Source organism: Amblyomma mixtum, chromosome 5 (genome assembly GCF_055824585.1).
Source record: "Amblyomma mixtum isolate Tamu chromosome 5, ASM5582458v1, whole genome shotgun sequence".
Taxonomy (NCBI): Eukaryota; Metazoa; Arthropoda; class Arachnida; order Ixodida; family Ixodidae; genus Amblyomma; species Amblyomma mixtum.
This window is the reverse complement of record NC_143016.1, coordinates 70,000,118-70,021,420: the sequence shown is the minus strand read 5'-3', so window position 1 is coordinate 70,021,420 and position 21,303 is coordinate 70,000,118. Positions and strand designations below refer to the sequence as shown.

The 21,303-nt window shown below is 47.3% G+C and overlaps 2 protein-coding genes across 3 annotated transcripts in view; one reads left to right on the top strand and one right to left on the bottom strand.

The window, feature by feature from the left end:
* LOC149342577 (integral membrane protein 2B) overlaps positions 1-20,308 on the top strand; it is a 26,796-nt gene extending 6,488 nt beyond the window's left edge. Inside the window, exons 3-7 of one of the 2 annotated variants that reach the window (XM_089544932.1) lie at positions 879-956; positions 3,405-3,572; positions 11,925-12,137; positions 13,057-13,207; positions 17,799-20,308. In XM_089544932.1, the coding sequence (XP_089401058.1) occupies positions 879-956; positions 3,405-3,572; positions 11,925-12,137; positions 13,057-13,207; positions 17,799-17,923 (735 nt within the window). In that variant the 3' untranslated portion in view covers positions 17,924-20,308. The remainder of the gene's footprint in view (positions 1-878; positions 957-3,404; positions 3,573-11,924; positions 12,138-13,056; positions 13,208-17,798) is intronic. The other variant, XM_089544933.1, reaches the window with a different exon arrangement.
* LOC149342576 (uncharacterized) lies at positions 18,553-21,303 on the bottom strand. The gene is made up of 2 exons (XM_089544934.1): positions 20,933-21,303; positions 18,553-20,467 (listed from the first exon to the last, which is right to left on the bottom strand). Exons 1-2 carry the CDS (start codon positions 21,145-21,147, stop codon positions 20,287-20,289), a joined length of 396 nt encoding a protein of 131 aa, XP_089401060.1. The 5' UTR covers positions 21,148-21,303; the 3' UTR covers positions 18,553-20,286.

The following is a 21,303-nucleotide window of genomic DNA, read 5'->3' as shown; positions in this document are numbered from 1 at the left end:
CTTGCCAGCTGTTTCTTGCGTTGAGGCTGTGTAGATTATTATGAAAGTTTTTTTTTTATATATACCGCTTTTCTTATTGTATGTTTCGGGCTTCCAAAGCACTGCCCTCTATAATTTTGTCCCTACAAAAGCTTTCATAGCAGAAGAATAATGCTGCAGACGCAGACACACCGAAAAAGAAAAAAACAGACAGATGGATGTTGAATTCTCACGTGAACTTTAGTGTCGGAAAAAAGAAAATGTCAGAATGAATAACCTGCCAGCTGCATCTGAGTTGATGTGTGCTTTGACCACCAGGGTAAGAAAAAAAGATGAAAAAATAAGAAGCTACAGCAAGCACTTTTATATCGCACAGTAGAATATTGGCTTTATAATCAACTCAAAACAGCTGTGAGGTGGCTGATACAAGACTTGCCAAGCTGCCTCATATGGAATGCCTCAGCAAGTTTGCCCATAAACGAGCTCTTTTAAGTGCAATCACATTGCCGAGAATTCCTGAGTGAGTATGGCCATAGACGTTCTCATCTGTCTTGAGTACAGTCATCACATTGCCAAATCAGAAGAACCATAGCCATACAGGTCAGAGCTAAAAACATCTCATACATTAGCTAGTCTGCACCACATTGGACTTCCCACTTGTTGTGGTAGTTTATGCACTCATACGCGTGCACAGTCTATGCGAGTAGAATTAATTTGTTTTCATAGTTCCTTAATTTCATGCTAAGAGGGCATTCTGATTGTATACCATGGTATATTGCTTTTAATATCCCCAAGCTGCATATGGACAGTGAGAGAGAGGCCATAGGGGAGGGCTCCGGAGTATCTTTGAGTGCCACCACACAACACACGGGCGTTTTTACATATTGCCTCCATCACAGATTCAGCCGCCACAGCCAGGATTCAAGCCTGAGGGCTCAGTGGCTGAGCACCATAACCACAAGCCAATGCGGCGGGAGGTCAGATTCTTATCACAGTGCATTTTGCATTGATACTTGCTTATTTTTTACCATAGAAATGGAAAGCCATTGCCCCCTGCAAGACTACCCTTCAAAGGACCAAATTCTTTAAAGGGAGATTGCCATTTGGTGTGGAAATGTAATTAGAATATCTGCTTGCAATCATTTTCAGGGACGCCTGCTTTGATTGGCTGAGAGTGTCATGTGTCGTCTTGACTGGCTGGACTTTCCTGAGCACTGCTCATTGACAGTCTTCCATTTCAGCCACACGGTGCAGACAAGTATCAATGCCATATGCATTTGTATATGAAGCAGACCTGCATGCGAGATTTGAATGCAGCAGGACCAGCAGTATCCCAGGTGGAATTCTTGAAAGAGATCGATTTAAATACATGAACAAAGGGATATTCTGCACTTCGTGTAGTTGTTGCACACTTGCATTTCACTACGCATTGGATGTCTTTACATTGGGGCACAAACCATGCTAAGCTTATTTGAAGCTGAAAAAAAAATGGTAAGGTGTTAATGTTGTTAAACCGAGTAGGACGTGCGAAAGCAATTGAGGCAACACCGCCTCAAAGGCTGCCAACCAAAGCAATTGAGGCAACACCGCCTCAAAGGCTGCCAACTGCATGCAAGATCTTATCGTCAGCCGCTATCGGCAGCCGTGCGCGGGCAGTGGGGACGGTGCCTGTGCTTTGACCGAGCAGGTTTGCAAGGCCTCTGCTACTGGCACTCATGGTCAGAGGGTGAGACTTTACTCATACCTCGGGTTTTTCAGCCTGAAGTAGTGCTTTTGCACTAAAAATGGCAACATTGCTTAAATTGGCAGATGCCTTCCTGGTGCTCTGGCAGCCAACAGAATTGCATGGTATGCACTATTAATGTGATTACCCCAACAGAATAAAATATGCAGTCGATCAAAAAATTCGCGCATTGGCTGGAGGGAACTGAGGTCACCTGACTGGAAGTGAGGTTGCTTCAGGTAAAAGCGTCAACAGCTTCTAATACTATTGCATTACCAAGACAATTTTGTAATCGGGTGTCTGTTTTTCCCCACGATCTCTTTGTCGTTTTTCTGTTGCTCCATGTTGCTTGGCAGAAAGTGTGGTAGGTATAAATATGCACATGCATGTCTCAACTTGAAGTGAAGGTTTTAGTTGCAATGTATTGCTCCCAACCTTAATGCTGCTTGCTTAATTCATTTGCATGTGTGGCTAAGCTGATGCATAGCAACGTAGTCTTGCTTACAACTACTTGTTGGAGCCAGAAAGTACCTAGGTAGTTTTTGTTTGCAGTCAGATTGGCTGGAAAGTACCCAAGTGTCCCCAGGTTTTCCGAAGTTTGTTTCTGCGACATTAAAAATGGTCTTGCAGACTTTGTAGGGGTTTAGAACCTTGTTGCACTGTTCTTTTCAGTAGCTGTGGCTAAGACTGCTCTCTCAGTGACATATTGTTGTTGGTTATTTGTGCATCATATAGCCATCGGAGAAGTAGCATTTTTTTTTTTTTGATGAGCTTAGAAGGGATTTGTCAATCTTACTTTGTGGCTGTTTGTTTTGTTTTTGTTTTGCACCAGAGTTCTATCATTTTCTTGCTTTCAGTGAAAACAAGAAATTAGGCATGTTAGGAGATAAGAAACAGTTTGCTCTCGTTTTAGTGTGTGTGTCAAACAACTTTTTTTTTTTACTACCATTTTCTCTTTTAGACAATATCCTAAACACCTCTTTGTTAGTACTTTCTTTTAGATCTGGCCGCCGCGGTGGCTCAGTAATTATGGCGCTCGGCTGATGACCTGAAATACGCGGGTTCAATCCCGGTCATTGTCGAATTTCGGTGGAGGCGAAATTCTAGAAGCCCATGTAGTGTGCGATGTCAGTGCATGTTGAAGAAGCCCAGGTGTTCAAAACTAATTGCATTGTGCTCACATGTGGATGTGCGCATAAGTTATACACATGTACATACAAGGATGTGCAAGTAATTACTGTGATTCTGGGCTTATTGGATGGTGTGCATGCATTTGTGTGCATGCACATATGAATTTCAGGTGAAGCAAAACAACAGGTTTTAGACTAACCATTTTAAGGCATATTCTCTGGTTGTTTACTCTTTATTTTTGTGTGCATGTGCTTGTATGTATGCATTTTCCTGTATGTAGTACTATGTAAACAGTCCCCAGGCCTCTCCTCCTAATATGACTCCTAATGCGACTTTTTCTTTCTGTCCATTAGCTCACCCTTTCCCTTCCTTTCTAAAAAAAAAAGCTAAGCTACTAGTGCTTACACCTTTAGGCATACCTTTCATGGATAAGTGGCTTGCTGTTTTTAGTCTGCAGAAGTCTTTGCATTTACAACTACCTTTAATGGCTAGTATGTTTGACAAATGTACTCCAATTCATTTACTTTCTGTTCTTCCACTTTCCCCCTTCCCTTCACCACTTGAATGACAGGTCCGCCACTTCCGCGGCTGGTGCGGTGTGCCATATGTGTCGGACTCTAAGATGCCCCCTGTCATGCCCGGCTCGGAGTTCCTGCGCCAGAGCTCACGAGGTGGCTCTGGCTCCTCGCCGGAGGTCGGAAACTCTATCATGGACCCTATGAGGAACAATGTCTTTCAGGTGGGTACGAAATAAAGAGCCACTAATTCCATTTCTCGCACAGCTGCTAGCGTACATGCATGCTTCCTGTGCTTACAGAAACATTAAGAGATTAATTGTTGAAATCAGGTGCTGCTGCTGTGCTTAACTCCTTTGGCAGCTGCAAAAAGTTAGTGTAACCTTGAGTGGGTGTCATTCAACGTTAGTATCTCGTTACGTTTGAATGGCATTCAATGCAGAGCATTTGTTCTCAGTGAACTCATCTCAGTGATTCCAAGTGCATAGCCTTGAAGGCACTTTTTCAAGAGTTGATGCAAATGCAGCTATTTTTAAAAATTTGTTTCTAGATTGGGAAGTAGAATGTTGTTCTCAAGCGTACAGTTATTTTGCCATATGTAAAAACACATGCTAACGAGTCAGCATTGCTCATATCATAATCTTGAGTTTTAAATTCGTTAAGTACGTGTATACATATTGCCACGCGCCTAACGCGCCGCGCGGGCTCCGCGCTGAGTCGAAGACGACGACGAAGCGGCGGTGGGCTATCGTGGCGCGCTGTTCTGTTCTGTGTCGTGGAAGCTGGCTCGATAATTAAAAGAAGGCTCCCGGTCTTGGGTTCTTCCCGACGTCTACCTTCACGGCTCCTCTGGTTGTGACACTGGTGGAGGTGCGGGGTACGGCGCGGGATCGTATGGGGTCGGTTGCGGCTGGCGCCGCAACCGACGCCAGCCGCAGGATTGCCTACGCCAGCCGCGCACTGTCGCGTGCTGAGTTGAACTACTCTACCACGGAAAAAGAATGTTTAGCGGTAGTCTGGGCCGCCGCCAAGTTCCGCCCATACCTCTATGGCAGACCGTTTCGTATCGTCACCGACCACCACTCGCTGTGCTGGCTGAAAAATTTAAAGGACCCTTGCGGCCGCCTAGCATGTTGGGCATTACGCCTGCAGGAATTCGATTTCACCGTCACCTACAAGTCAGGCCGGAAACACACCGACGCTGATACCTTGTCACGCGCTCCCGTCGAACCTCCTCCGCAAGACACCACCGACGACGATAGCTTCCTTGGAGCGGTCAGCACATCTGAGCTCGTTTCCAGACAGTGTGCCGACGCCGAGCTCCGTCTGCTCATCGAACATCTCGAAGGTGGGTGCCCTGAAATACCACGAAACCTAGCTCGTGGACTATCGTCGTTCTGCCTGCGGAGAGGGGTGCTTTATAAAAAGAACTCTACTTCAAGTCCGACAACTTACCTGCTCGTCATACCGTCTGATCTGCGGGATGAAGTCCTCCTTGCCTGCCATGATGAACCGACTTCCGGCCACCTTGGAGTTACCCGCACCTTATCCCGAATCCGGCAGAACTATTACTGGCCCAACCTAACTTCAAGTGTCAAGCATTATGTCCGGACATGCCGGCAATGCCAGCGGCGAAAAAAACCCGCGCTCAAGCCTCCTGGACTGCTTCAGTGCATCGAGCTGCCACAAATACCATTCGACAAAGTCGGCATGGACCTTCTGGGGCCATTTCCTCTCTCGTCTTCCGGCCACAAGTGGATCGTAGTCGCCACAGACTACTTGACCCGCTACGCTGAAACGAAGGCCCTTGTGCGAGGTACTGCCGCCGAAGTTGCCCACTTCTTTATGCACGACATCGTGCTTAGACACGGCGCCCCATCGGCCATCATTACTGACCGAGGCAAGGCGTTTACAGCCAGACTCCTACGTGACATCTTAGCGCTTAGCCATACTGCTCATCGACCAACAACAGCGTATCATCCCCAAACCAATGGTCTAACGGAACGGCTCAACAAAACATTGGCGGACATGATCTCGATGTACGTCGATGTTGAACACAAAACCTGGGATGAGGTCTTGCCGTACGTCACCTTCGCATATAATACCGCGACGCAGGAAACCACCCAGTTCACCCCGTTCCGTCTCGTGTATGGCAGAGAGGTCCGCATGATGCTAGACGCCATGCTGCCGTACGGCGACGCAGAGCTTCCCCCTGAAGCTGGCCACTTTGTGGAGCAAGCAGAGCAGACCCGTCAGCTGGCCCGCTTGCACATCAAGGACCAGCAATCCGCCGATGCCCGACACTATAACCTTCGGCACAGGGACGTGCACTACGAGCCGGGCGACCACGTGTGGGTGTGGACACCAGTGCGCCGCAAGGGATTGTGCGAAAAGCTTTTAAATAGGTATTTTGGCCCGTACAGAGTCCTGCGCCGCCTGAACAGCGTCAACTACGAAGTTGTCCCCCATGGAACTGTGGTCGCCGGCCCTCAGCGTCAACGGCCTGAAATCGTGCATGTAGTGCGCTTAAAGCCGTACTTTTCGCGTGACTGAGCGCTGTGTTCACGCTGTTTCGTACCTTTTCCCCTTACCCCACGTGTGAACTTGACTCTCCCTGCATGTCATCTAGCGCACACTGTATAGTTCACCTCACCACCAGTCTTTTTTTCGTTCCTCCTCCCCTCACTGTACATACCCCATTCCACATCGAGACGATGTTTGCTTTCGCGGGGGGGAATAATGCCACGCGCCTAACGCGCCGCGCGTCCTCCGCGCTGAGTCGAAGACGACGACGAAGCGGCGGTGGGCTATCGTGGCGCGCTGTTCTGTTCTGTGTCGTGGAAGCTGGCTCGATAATTAAAAGAAGGCTCCCGGTCTTGGGTTCTTCCCGATGTCTACCTTCACGGCTCCTCTGGTTGTGACAATATTACTGATTGAGACTGTAAAAAATTCTGTGCAATTCCTTTTTTGTTTTTTTTTGTTTGTTTTTTTTTTGCTGATGATTGTGTTTGTAAGATAAAGGGCACTACAATGACACTACTTGTGGGTCTGAATTGAGCTAGATGGTGCCTTAGTCTCACTGACTGCAGATGCTTCCTTTGGTAGCTGCAAAACGTTTCTCCTATTGGGGAATTAGAAGAGGTAATACCAGACATGAGCACACTTCACTAGGATTCTCGCAGTCCTCATTAGCAGCATTTGCTAGTGATATTTGTTGATATTGTAAGGGAAGACTTCACGTAAGATGTTTATTCTAGCCCTCTGCCAGAGACGTGTTCCAAGTGAACAGCCCCAAGCGATGACGATGGGAATTGCCAGGTGAAAGAGAATGAAGTCGCAGCCAGAGAAGCGACGACGACGAAGGCGAATAAATTGCTCACACTGACTACCCGCGCGGGCCGAAGCGGCGAGCCTGGCCGCGATTAGTCTGATGCAGAGCGCCGAATGAAAGGCTTGAGGTGGGAAACGTGTACAATTTAGGTCCCGCGGTAACAGCGGTCCGGAGAAGGATCAACTGGAGTGACGCGGTAGTTAACTGGGGAAGTTTGGTTGAGCACCAATGACACGGGGCTGAAACTTGTCGCAAATACCAGGCGTCTGCAGAGGGGTAGAAAGCAGGACCTGGTCTCCAGGGTTGAACGAGACAACGCGATGCGTCGTGTCGTAGTGACTCTTGCAGTCTTCCTGGCAGGCTTCCGTGTTCAGGCGAGCAAGGGAGTGGCACCGGGCTGAGCGGGAGAGGAACTGGTCGGGGACAGACGGTGAGGAGTTCGCAGGCGTCGAGAAGAAAGAGGCATCGAGAAGGGTAGTGGGAGAACGGCTGTAAACGAGGAAAAACGGGGAGTAACCAGTGGTTCGTTGCAACGCGGAATTGTAGGCAAAAGTGACAAAGGGAAGGACTGCGTCCCAATTCCGGTGGTCAGGTTCGATGTACATAGCAATCATATCTGACAGGGTGCGGTAAACCGCTCAGTAAGGCCATTGGTTTGGGGATGGTAGCTGGACGTCATCTTGTGAAGTGTCGAAGAAGCTTGCAGAACTTCGGCAACAACGGTCGAAAGGAACGTCCGGCCACGTTCACTGAGAAGCACCTGAGGGGCGCCGTGGCGCAGTACGATGGATTGGAGAAAGAATGTGGCAACTTCGGGCGCCGATTCATCAGGCAAGGCTGCAGTCTCGGCGTACCGTGTCAGATGGTTGCTGGCAGTGACTATCCAACGATTACCTAGTGTAGAGAGAGGAAGCGGGCCATACAAGTTCATGCCGATGGCGGCCAACGGCGTGGCAGGGCATGGTAGAGGCTGCAGATGTCCAGCAGGAGGTGAAGCCAGCCAGTTTCGGCGCTGGCACAGCGGGCAAGATGCGACGTATTTAGCGACGCTGGAGGAAAGGCCAGGCCAGAAGAAACTGCTCTTGACGCGGTCATAGGTTATGTGAAAATCTAAGTGTCCGGCCATCGCGTCATCTTGGAGGGCCTCTAAAATACGGGAGCGAAGTGTACATGGTACTACTGGAACCCAGTGGGTGCCATCAGGGCAGTAAACGTAGCGGCAGAGCACATCGTTATCGAGTTTGAACTGCCGAAGCTGCCGACGCAGCCGAGCGGTAGGAGGGTAGGAAGCTCCCGTGAGACGGTCGATTAGGGAGCGGCAATACGCATCGTTGCGTTGATCCAACACAAGGGCGTTTAAGTCGTCAGATCCGACGCAGGGGAGGGCGGCGACGTGCAGAAAAGCTTGCGACGATGAGGAGTCACTGTGACAGGTGGAGGGTGGAGCAGAAGGACAACACGAAGACTCCAGAAGTAGGCACCGAGAACGGGCATCGGCGTCTCGGTGCGTTCGACCGGCCTTGTAGGTGACGTCAAAACTGTATTCTTGGAGACGAAGAACCCAGCACCCAAGGCGGCCAGTCAAATTTTTGAGGCTAGACAACCAGCATAATGCATGATGGTCCGTGACGACCGTGAAGTGGCGGCCATAAAGATAGGGGCGGAATTTATGAACTGCCCAAATGATGGCAAGACATTCCTGCTCAGTGATAGTGTAGTTACGTTCCGCAGGTGTCAGAGTGCGGCTGGCGAACGCAATAACTCTTTCGCGAGAAGTACTATCACACTGCAGAAGAACAATACCAAGGCCGAGGCCGCTAGCGTCAGTGTGTAGAATGGTGGGAGCAGCATCGTCGAAGTGACCAAGGACAGGGTTGGAGGTGAGTGCTCGCTTCAAGGCTTGAAAAGCACTTTCGCATTCCTCAGTCCAAACAAAAGCACTATGAGCAGTGAGGAGGTGATGCAGTGGCGTAGCAGTGGTAGCGAAATTTCGTATAAAATGCCGAAAATATAAGGACAGTCCTAGGAAACTACGCAGTTCTTTGGTCTGCTGGGGACGGTCAAAGTTCAGGACAGCGGCAAGTGTATCAGGGTCGGGTCGAATGCTGTCCCGGCTGACGAGGTGGCCCAGAATCGTGATTTCTTTCCTGGCGAAATGGCACTTTTTCATATTGAGTTGAAGGCCAGCAAAAGCAAGGCAAGCGAGCACGTCGTCGAGGCGGCGTAAGTGCTCACGAAAAGTTGAAGAGAAAATAACAATGTCGTCCAGATAGCATAAGCAGGTTTTCCATTTCAGGCCGCGAAGGACTGTATCATCTGTTATAAAGTAGCAGGAGCATTACACAGTCCAAATGGCATAACATTAAATTCATAAAGGTCGTTGGGAGTAGCAAACGCGGTTTTTTCCTTGTCCGCTTCATGCATAGGAATCTGCCAGTATAACCGGAACGAAGATCTAGGGTGGAAAAGTATTCAGCTCCCTGGAGAGAGTCAAGAGAGTCATCAATCCGGGGCATGGGGTAAACATCTTTACGAGTAATTTTTAAGTGCACGGTAATCAACACAAAATCTGACGGACCCATCCTTCTTCACCAAAACCACCGGGAAAGACCAGGGACTGGCGGAAGGGCGAATAATGTCTCGGCGGAGCATATCACTGACATTGTATTCGATGACTTTGCGGTCAGCGAGGTTCTTCTTGGCTACTTCAGAGCGAACAGCCGGAGAGCCAAAACTCTGTCGCAACTGCTGCTTGAAACTTGTCCAGTCTGGGATATCCGTCTTATGATTCAAGAACCATGTGCGTGCGACGCCAGTCAAGTAGAAGGAGACATTGAGGAGTCTAAGGGGGTCGTCCCAGCGGTTGAAAGAACTCACGCAGTCGTAGTTGTCAAGCCAGTCGTCGCCGCGAAGGCCAGCAAACATCTGAGGGTTGCGTTGATGGCTACTCACGGTCCAAGTTGCGGGGTAGCAGAGGGCGAGCGGTAGGGACCTGGGCCGTCGACGGTCTCCTCTTGAGACATGACGGTGAGAGTACACAAGCGGCGACCGGAACGCAACTCCAGGGGGAAGCGTGGAAAGAGGATACAGGGAATCCAAGGTGCACCTCCACCATGTGTAAGGGAAGACTTCACGTAGGACGTTTATTCTAGCCCTCTGCCAGAGTCGTGTTCCAAGCGATAAGCCCCAAGCGATGACGATGGGAATTGACAGGTGAAAGAGAATGAAGTCGCAGCCAGAGAGGCGACGACGACGAAGGCGAATAAATTGCTCACAATATGTGCATCAGATACAAACACGTGGCATGTTTATCTGAGAAAACGTGCATCTGAGGCACGTCTGATATGCACTTGACCTGTGCATTTAACATAGCAGAGCCTGTGTACCAGGTGGCATTTTCGATATAAAGAAGAAGGAAAAAACTTGCAATTTCACTTTATGTGCTTGCATGGCTCGGGCTGCATTGTTCACACGTTTGCTTCTGTTCAGAAGCCTGAGGCTTAGTTGTGTGGAATGTTGCTGAACTGAACGGGGTTGGGAGCTTTCCCAGTAGCAAACATGGAAAAAAAATCATGCTGTGCATGCATAAAAAGCTAGTGATTCGATCCTTTCTTCGAACCACTCTGCAGTATCTAATGATGCGGCAGCTCTTATGATGAGCGGCACAGTACACATGCACCAACGGCATCAGAAATATTCCCTGTGGCTGTAGCAGGAAAGACTGCTTGCATTTTGTTCCCAAAATTTTCATTCTGATACAGTAAAAGCTCGTTAATTCGACGCTGACGGGACTGCGAAAAATTGTCGAATTATCCGAATGTCGAAATATCGAATGCACAACAAAAAACAATGTTTGCCACAGCAGGACATACCTTTATTTGTCAAAGAAATCTGTTATCGTCGTTTGATTTTTTAAAGCGAATTTGAGCGACGTTATAGCTATCATAGCGACTATGATAGCTATAACAGCTGCCAGGTGCTCGGCGGCACACGCACCGTCAGGGATTTATTCACAGAAGACCTCCCGCACGGACAAGGCTTCTGCGGCTTCTTTCACCGTGCGCTTCGGCATTTGGGGCAACTGCTCACAATCGTCACCTTCTGACGAATCGTCATTGGCAGCGCCTGTCACTTCAATTAATTCATCCTCGGTCAGCTGACAGGACACAAAGGCGAGGACCCACTCGAAAGCAACGCAGTAAACATTCTGGCAAAGCGCGCAATTACCAAACAAAGGCGCCGCCTTATGGTTAAATAACTGCGATCGTAGCAGCAAGAACAAGCAGAAACAACGACGCACGCCAGAACGAGACTTGCTGTCGATAGGGTTAAGATATGGTTAAGCGGACGACACCAACGCGACTGCTGCGGCACAACATAGCACAAAGAAAGACACCGGCTGCTTCGGCCCCCGCTAACCCGCTTCCCTCGCCCTCTCTCACGCTGCTGATGACGATGGCCATGTGGACGGCCTATCAGCTGTACAGTAGCGCCGCTCGTGGGAGTGTTTTTTTTCTTTTTGCTCTCGGCCCACCAGCATGGCGGACTGCGGAATGAAGTCGAATTAACTGACGCACGACAAAATTTGTTTGAATTAACGAGAGTTTCGCCCCATAGACTCCTACGTATAATTGTAGGGACCTCGCGTGCACGTCGAATTATCCGATTTTCCGAATTAACGGGGGTCGAATTAACGAGCTTTCACTGTGTCCACATTTCTTGTGCAGAAGCTAAATAAACAATTCATGCTCATTTACTGAAGAAGGTTATTAAGTTTCTTTTTGACATGGGGCTATTTGACCAGTGCTCATATATTTGCTGTTCTTTTTTCTACTTTAGCTTTGCTGCTGAAGAAAGTTTTCTACCTTTACCTTTAACTCTACTATTAATATAATCTTGGATGTGTGTGTTTTGTAGGCTTGTGCAAGTAATAAATCATAAAGATCCCGCTCCTCACAAAAATGTAGGTTGGCTCCGCATGTAGGTTGACCGCCCCAGTTTCTGTTGTGGGCCATTTTTGCAAAAGGTCAACGTAGCTTCATGTACAAAGCTTCAATGCAGTTTCTTTTTAACATCACAGCCTTGTATGTTAGAAAAACCCATGACTTTGAAAATGCCTGTTGTGCCGAGTGTTCACAATGTACGCTTCAGATTCTCTTTCAGCCAAAGGAACTGCTATTCGCACAAGCTTATTGCCTCGATCCTCTCTGGAATTACAAATCATTAGCACTAATCTGGCACGCAGGAGCAATTTGACCTGGACCTGGAGTTTGAGCAGTACGAAGAGATAGAGGTGCCAGACTTCTCACATGGGCGACGAGGCCGTTTCATTCATGACTTTGCGGCCAACAAGACTGGCATCGTGGATGTGGAAGGGCGCCGGTGTTTCGTGATGCCGCTCAACCGCAGCCTTGTTCTACCCCCGCACTCTCTCTTTGACCTGATTGTCAAGATGCGGGTAAGTTCAATATCACATGTTTAGTTTTCTGGTTTAATCTCAGTATCTTGTGTACAAAGATATCTCATACAGCTTTGGTTGAAGCTTTGAAATGCTGAAATGAACATATGAGTATATGTTGTCTAATGACTGTCTGATTATGGTGTGGTACTCAACCGTGAACTTCTTCATACGTGACTTCGAGTTTATTGTTTGTCAAGCAGCGAATGTTGTTTGCGCATTTATCTCGGCAACTGGAAAGTGGGATGTGTGGGAAGTGTTGCTGCAACGATGGCAACAAATTTACATAGAGACACTTGCCACCATTGAGGTTTGAGCGCACGTGTGGTTACTAACTTAGCAAGCTAACCATTTAGCCATGGAGTCTAAATGCTCCTTTCCTACTTGCAATGCATAAACTTTCTTGGGTCATCATCACCGGTGGCTTATAAGTTCTGAGAAAGGCAAATGAATGCTGATGTTATGATTTCTATTGTTTTGAATGTTGGACACAGCCCTTGCAAAAAAAAAAAAACGTAAACATGCAAGTTGTTTGAAAGGCACCCAGTCTGGCGATATGAGGATGGGGGGATGTAATCACTAAGTCTTCAGTGTCACACTGAATGGGTATGTTGATGCACATCTATTAAGTTTGATCACATTGCACCAATCATAACAGCATAATGCCATGTCCATGGTGTAGGAAGTCTTTAGCAGGTTTCTGTTAATTTTGGAATCGTTGTTAGGGCAGTTACTTAGCTAATCTTCTTGTTTCTGATTCGTTTTTGATTGAAAACAGCCTGTTGGTTCTGCCATACGTATGCTTGGCATCCATATTGGAACAAATACAAAGCACTGTTTGTGTATCAGTAACGGTGTTCAGCTCTTCCTGCTGTACGACTTTCAAGGCTGTGTCCTTCCTTCCAACTTTTGTGCTTAGGCTGGCTACTACGACGTGGACACGGAGATCGTGCGTGAGCGGATGCGCGTCGTGATGCCCCCCATCCTGGACTTTCGGGACGTGGGCTACTACATCACTCGGGAATGCTCCGCACTGCCCACTTACCGCCTGGAGCGCATGACAGTGCCAGGTAATGCCCATTGTGTGTGGCCAGTGGCAGGGCTATGGGAGATGCGCCCACTGGTGGAGTTGTCTGCTCTAGACGTATGGGATTCTTTGGTGTAACATAGTGTTCAGTCTGCCAACTTTTAGGTCTTGCAGCTTTTTGCAGTGCTTTTGGTTTTTGATTATGCAGACTTGAAAACAACTGAAAAATCATTTGAATAATGTGAAGTTCTAATTAAGGAGAACCTTTTCGGTACAAGGAACGTTTACAGGACAACTGCATCGGTTTGTATGAGCCAGAAGTGGAAAGAGTTCATTCCACTGTATTTGTAACATTACAGTCGACGACCGAATTTTCGGACATGCCCGATATTTCGGACGTCTTTGCGGCACCGCCACGAGCCCCATGGAATCGATGTGCAAGGACATTTGAAATTTCGGGCGCTCGAACCCCCCGCCGTCCAATTTTTCAGACTTTTTGACGCGACGGAAGGTCCTCAGAAGGTCCGCACTTTTTCTTCCAGATTCGAGGGCCAATTTTCGGGGTGCGGCCCATACACGCGATGTGCGAAAAAAAATTTTTTGTAAATAAAAACACACCAATCAGGGAATGAGGGGCATTTGTTCTGCGTTCAATCGTCACTCGCGGAGTGTTTTGACTCTGAGCTGGTGCTGTGCTCTGGCACACGCTCATCCCACCAGAAGCCGTGCAGCCTGTCCTCTGTCAACGCGTAGCCGTTGTTCCGTGCTTCCATCACATTAGAGAGCAGCTCTTCTTCCAGTTCGGGAAACTTGCACGGCTTGCCTTGGAAAGCGCGCTTTCTGCAGCTTATGTTTATCAATGCATCCTTTTGGTTCCACCATCATCGGACGCACTCCTCGGCCACGTCGAATTTCTTGCCCGCCACATGCTTATGGTGTTCGAGAGCTAACTCCCAGCTGTGTGGCTGTTAAGGTGCTTGCCCATCATGCTGCGCAGTTCCCGCAGCGGCATGTTCGCTTTCCCGTTTAGACTTTGTCCTAGCCCGTGCGTTCATCGACGATATGCCGAGGGCAGCACAGCCAGGCCAAGCTCATGAAAGCGGTTGCCGGCAGTCATCCGTACATGTGTCGCGCGGTGAAATATAGTCATGAGGAGCTTTAGAATGAGTGCAATACAGCTGGCCGCTTCCTCCCGCATAGTGGTAATAAGTTCATGATTTTTTTGGTGAAATTTTAATTTTCTGGATTGCCCGATTTTTCGGTCGTTTTCGCGGTCCCTATAGAGTCTGAAAAATCGGTCGTCGACTGTATTTGCTTGAAACATGAACAGGGATTCTAGTTTGATCGCCAAATAGGGATTGCCAGTTAATCTCAAATTTACCTGGATTCTCTCGTTTTAGTGCAGTGATTGCTTGATTAAAGTATTTATCACACTCCCAGTGTTGTTGCACTGGGAAATCAAAGTTCAAGCCCGAGCTGTAGCGCTCTCTTCAGCCGTTTCATTATGATGTGCGAGGATGGGTTTGCATCTCTACCCTGTTGCCCATCTCCATCTGCCAGATGCCACTGGCCCAGCTCACTAGGCAAAGGCCACCCTCTTGGCTAGTCAGAGCTGTTTTCTTGCGGACCACGTGTCCTGTCGTGAGGTCATGTCACGCATGCCACCCACACTGTAGCCAGATCTTTTAGCAGCACCATTCAACCCTTCTGCTGTTCTGTCCTATTCTAAAATGCAGGAATAGAGGAAACTGGCATCTGACTCTATTGGTGTCAGTGCGAATTGCTGGTGGTGGCTTCGTGCTACTTTGCATAACATTTTAGTTGCAGTGGGTTAGCTATGACCATGAGGTTCTCATGCCAGCTAAGCCAGCCTGACCCAGCCAGACCAAGCCAAGTGGATGTTTGCTGTCATCACTATAAATACCACTCTGAAATAGCTTGTTAGGCTTTTTATGGTGAAGTGTGATGTCACAAATCATGTCGGAACATGGGAAATGTGAACAGCTGCCTGGAAGGTCTTTTTCCACTAATGCAGTTTGTTTAATGGGCTTAAAAAGTTACAAGCCTGATTTGGCGGGGCAACATCAGATCCTGTAGACAGATTTGTGTTGTAAGAATTTGCTTTGTTGTGTCTAGATTTCATCGGGATCGGTGAATTTTATTGCCTCATCAGCATTTCTGTTCTGTCAGCTTATTTTGATAGAAGAACCAGGTGGGCTGTAGCTAAAACACCTTTTTAAATTTTTGAGTGCAATGAGCACCACAAGCTGCTCAAAGATCCCCCAGATATAGACTATTTTAGTTTTGACGCCTTGTTGCCACCGTCCTACTTTTCTGATGGCGCCTCGTATGAGCCAAGCCTAAAAGTCAGCACCGCCTCCATCTTGGGCTGTGTGTCCGGAGGTGATGTAGCGGCTACTGCACGGTGCTTGTGAACGCTGCCCGGCAGCTTGGTGCTTTGCAGTGTTCCCGAACTGAGAATACAGCTGGTTTTGTTTGAGTGAGCCAACAAACCACATAATCCAAATAAGAGATCATCACTGCTGCACGGCGTAAGCAGTTCTAAGCAGCACTAGCGGCAAGAGCGACGCCAAAGGTCCGCGCTCCGCTTACTACCGAGATGATTATGTTTTCTCTCTTGTGGAGCCTATATTCGCAGTTATGAATTGTAACTAACTGCAGTTGCAGCTGTGCACACCAGTGCACAGCGAAAGAACCGCATGCGTAGCTACCGATCATGCGATCGGTAGCTACAGTGCATGTGCATCATGCACTGTTCATTGTGCTGCCTGTTTCGTGCATATATCTCCCGATCGTGCGTGTCGCAGCTTAAAAGTGAAGCTACCTTCATATCACATCAAAGAATTAAGCAGGTCAAGTGACATGTGTATCGTTCACTGTTGTTTAGGAGGTCCTGTCTCGATGAATTGTAAAATTGTACATTGGGCATTTTACCTGCTGGGCTATGCCATGCTATTGGGTTGCTGATTTGCCTCGTCCATCTCAGGCTATTGAATGTGCGCTGAAGAGCATTTTTGCATCTCATCCTGATCGAAGTCGGTGATCGCACCGAGCGGCAGCCGCAGGAACGCTCCCATTTAACGGACGTTGGTGAAAAACGAGCATTGGGATTTGGTACCGAAGTCAGGCTACGAATATTCGCGTGTACTGTGGAAATGACCACTAGTGCTGAGATGTGTTTAAATTGTTTGTCTAGAAAGTTATTGCTATTTTCACTGCATGATCTCCTTTCTTTAATTACTTTTTTCGGGAACGTTCACCACACTCACACCTGCTGGAAGTCGTCAAGTTGGTGGATAACGTCGAGGAGTGGCCAGAAATTTGCACTGCCCATATTTTGGCAATATTGCTACTGATATTGACACATAAGCAGAGTTTGTGTTTGTGGACCTGCCCGCAATGTGTTGGTCTGGGTGCAGCTCATGATTGTACCACTGATAACCAGGTCAAATTTAACACAAAGCGGAGGTAAAGTTACCATTGCTGTTTCTGTCGTAACAGCAATCTCGATAATTTGATAGTTTCATGTTAATGAAAACAACTTGTTAAACAATGTGCGACATGATGAAAGTAGAAAAATCACTTGCCTTGTGCTTGTACCTCAGGTTCAACGTTGGTACCGAACTGTCTTCCGTCCACCAATCATCCCCAAAATAAGTTGAACAGATCTGACGGTTCGTAATTGGTACGAAGACACTCCTATTTACGCAGGACGGCTACTGGCAGTTTAATTCTTGGTCAGCGGGAAAGTGGTGTAGCAGAAACTTCTCACAACTGCATTGGGACTGTCTTTGCATGCTTCCCGCACACGCTTTCGGCGATCCGCTTCCAATTTATTTAGTTATTTGTGCTGTCCCGATAAAACTTTGCAACCAAGAAGGGCATTGATAAAGGGTAGAAATCTTTAAGACAGCGAAAAAGTGACCAAGAAAGCTGCTCTGCAATGCAGAAAGCTCTCGACTGCACCACCCACTCGGGACTGGCAGCAATGGAACGGCAGAAATGGAAATGGTTGTTGGTGCCCATTGTATGGGGTTAGAGAGTATTTTCCTCCTTCCCAGCTTGTCTTCAGTAAAATGGTGTATAGGAGGCACCAAAAAGCGCTGTCTGTCTCTCGCTGTGTGTTGTGTATATGTGTTATATGCATGCAGGAGAGAGTGCCGAAATCGTTGGGATGAGTGTTTAAAAAATACTTTGTAATTTTTGCTCGAACTAGTACCCATGTAATTTTTGCTCGAACTAGTACCCAGAATTAATTCCATGCTGTGGTTAGCCAGGGTACCAGATTTTAAGTCAGCAGGCATTCACTTGGGACTGGTTTTGGCACCTTCTTTTCTACATGTATAAGTCCTCACTGAAAATAGCATTGATTCACTGCTTGTATGCAACTGTAAAGTCATCGAAGTGACAACTGCCTATGTTTACAAATTTATGCATTTGGAATTCTGAATTGCCGGTTATTGTTTATTGCGTTCATTCAGTTCTAGTGCAGTAAATAGGCTCGAGCATGCCAAGGCACCTGGTATTCATGAACAAAAACAGGTGAAAAATGTGCAATTTTTAGTGCAGAACTGCGTGCCTGATCCAAGATTTTGCCTGTTTCCCCTTTGCAGTGTTCAAACGCAGCCTTGAAGAAAGCGAGCACGCTGTCTTTGTCGAGTTTGCTGGCAACAAGATCAGCCATCTTGACATTGTCAATATCGATGACGCCGTGGGGGCTGGCGGCTCCCATGCCTGAGAGAACACAAGGGATGGAACAGCATTCATTGTCAGCTAGACCAGAGAGTGCGAGTGTGTGAAGAGAGTAACACACTAGCCTGTGTCTGGAGTGCAAGGTGCTTGTGTCAGCTGAGGAAGGGTTTCCTTTTGTTCCCCCCCCTCCCCCCTCCTTGCTACTCTATCCCTCTCCTATGTTCGCAGTCTAATAGTTAAGTCCAATTCCAAAAGCAAGCAGCAGTCACTCATCTGCCAAGCTGACTTTTACTGTTTGCGTTTCTTAGTTTTATTCATTTTCTTTTTCAGCCTTTTTATTTTTTGGACAGCATTTCTACTTCCTATGGCTGACAATTATAATTATAGTGGCAGTAAGTTCTAGCATTTGCTTCTTTCTGTTTCAGCTGTTGTTTTGATGGGCTCTTCCACTGCTTTGTTGATATGTGGGCTTGTAAATCTTAGCGTTGCGTAGGCTGGAATCTGTCGTCATTGCTTGACGCATTTAGCACCTGCATTCTCTCTTTTGGTGCATTTCATTCCGTTTCCTTGCTGGTATCCATGGGGTATCTAGTCATTCTTATTAAGAATGGTTCTTGATGGCTGGTGCAATCATGTGTCTTTTCTGTGTATGTCTGCTGTCTCCCTATCAAGATGTTTTCTTTCTCTTATTACTGTTATGGAAAGTGCTGTGCATATAGGTCATGTCCTGTTCAAGCAAGTCTGTCGTCGTTGGACCCTGGACATGCTGTCACAAAAGCTTAACGGTGACACGTTCTAATCGGGCATGGACGAGAGTTTCCCAGCATTTTGTGCTTGTACCAGAGCAACACGTCATTGCTTCGTGCAGTTTGAACAGAGAAATAAAGTGTGTTGTTCTGATGGAGATTAAAAGACAGTTCACCTTTCCACAGCAATCACGCACTGCATTGTTCTTCCATCTTGCAGCGGTGGACTGTTAGTATTGTCTGTACCAGTCTTGCCAATGTCTGGGAACTCCGTCGGCTGTAGCACAGATGGATCAGGCCAGTAACCTAGGCATAATGATTGGATATGTGCTCTAAAGACAAGGCTTTGGCAAGTTGTCTACGAGGCTGCCAGCTTTACTTCTCGCAACCAGCCTTGTTCAATTTGCAACATGTGTTGCACGTGTGTCTTGTCGTGGTAGTTGGTTAAAAACTCATTGCGGTCAATGCAACGGTATTTGCGCCAGCTACATCCTGGTGTTAACCAGGCCACACACAGTTTTTTTTTTTGCTTCAATGCTTTTGTGAAGCTATTGTAAACGTGTGCGAAAATTGATGCACTATAGAATCGCAGTTGCAGTGTGGTCACTCCCAATATCGCATAGCAACTAATTCAGGCGTTTCCAGTGCCATGTGTGGTACACATTCAAGACGTTTATTGTGCACTTGTAGCATAAGTATACTTATTGCGCATATGTATATTCACTACAGCTTGTGTTCTGTGTTCATTTTTTCTCCCCATTTTTTTTTAAATTTGTAGACTTTGAGAACAAAGCCTAGTTGCCAATTGTAGCCTGCTGTTGTTGCCTTGCTCAACAATTGGGCAAGTAGAAGAAATAGGAGAGTACAAAGGTGGTGGCGACCCCAACACGTATACGTCGTATGGTCTTGGAGCTGTGTAATGTTTGTTAACGGGAAACTGCGATAGTACTCAATGTCTATTCAGCAAGTGGCTAATAAAGCTGCTGGCATTAAGTCAATTTTGTTTTGCCAACAGCTTTTTGTCTCAACATGCTCGTGGTATTTGCTGCAACCATGTGTCACTGAGCAGTGCTTTGAGCATCATTGTATAGCTTGCCGATTAATGATGTTAATTACAGTGACCTCCTATTGCTGATTGTTGACAGTATTTAAGGCATCTGTCAAACGAAATGACCAACCTTTGTGTCTAGCGTATCAAGTGTGTCGATACAGAAAAGCAACAAATGTCCACTCATTTGTGTGCATAAGGTTGCTTACATTGTGAAGCAGTGGAACCGATGGATATTAAGAGGATGCTTAGTGCTTGCACAGCTGTAATTTCAATGCCTTGATTTTATTGTTTAGTGATGCCATATTTTCTTTCTTGTACCTTTTATTTACACACATTGGTGTTTGGCCATTTTATACTGAGTTGCAGAGTGGATATTTTTTATCTATTGTCTCTTTATGCTCCAGAATGTAACTGCTGCTTTGTAAGCACAGGGAATGATGAACGTTATGAAGAAAGTGTTGCTATTACAACTACTACTACTTATACTGCTGGTATCGCACATGATACATAATACACCCTGTACACACTGTTCCACCGACTGCAGTGCACGAGTATACACATGTGTATTGTCGTAGTGGTTCCATTCTCTCGCGCTGTCTCCTTTCAGATTGGTTAATAAAAGGAGCTCGGAAGAGATGATATGATGTCTTCATCAGCCACCTCTCGGAGGAGCTGACCAATGCTGTTTCGAATGTCGTAGCGCAGGTATCGAGTCACCACCATCACAAAGAGGTTGAACATCAAGACGAGGTTGGATATGAACACCACTGTGATTGACAGCGTGGTGTTGTACCTGACGGGGAAAAAGAAAGGAAGCAGTGTTAAGCTCTGGCATTTACAAACTTTAAATTATTCATGTGTAACGCTCCGGTGCGTTTCTTTTTTTTTCTCGGCACTACAATGCTCGCTGTTGCTTGACCATCGCCACCAGACCCTGCAGGAACCGCTTCACTTTTGCATACGCCTACAGTAGACAGCAGAGTTCCATAGAAGCCTGCTGCACTAAGTCGCCTTTGCAGGCGCTAATGAGGTACGCGCGCGGGCCATTGTTCCAATTATTGCAAGAACTGAACAAGATCTGCTAGCGGAGACACTTGGTAAGAACACCCGCCGGGCGCCGCGTCATTTAGATAATGTGTAAACCAGCTGGCGGAGCTAAAAATTCCTCTCGCAAAACATAGAGCTCGAATAGAGCAGGCAAAGGGCAATCTGGCTGCACTGCAATGTGGTAGATTACAGACGTCAAAAAATTTGAGACCTGGGCTTTTCGGTCCGAATAATAGCTAGGATGCGCCCGCGTGGTATGCACGGATTTTTCTCTTGCTTCGCGAAGACGCTCAGAATCCGGCTGACTACTTCGAGTTCGTGCTGGCGGCTTCGTTGGGAAAGCTCCGCTTTGCCTTGACAGTTGGCGTACATGACGCTGAAACACAACAGCGAGATGGTGACGGCGAGCATTCGAATCGGTGGCATTGGGCAAGCAGTGCTCGATGAGAAACTTTGGCGCTTCAGTTGAATTCGTTCCTTCTCCAGCACGTCCACAGCGAGCAATAAAGTAACCGAAACCACACGGCGACTTCCACCAACGCTGCTAACGCTACCAGCGCGACCATAGCCATGGAGCGCGCA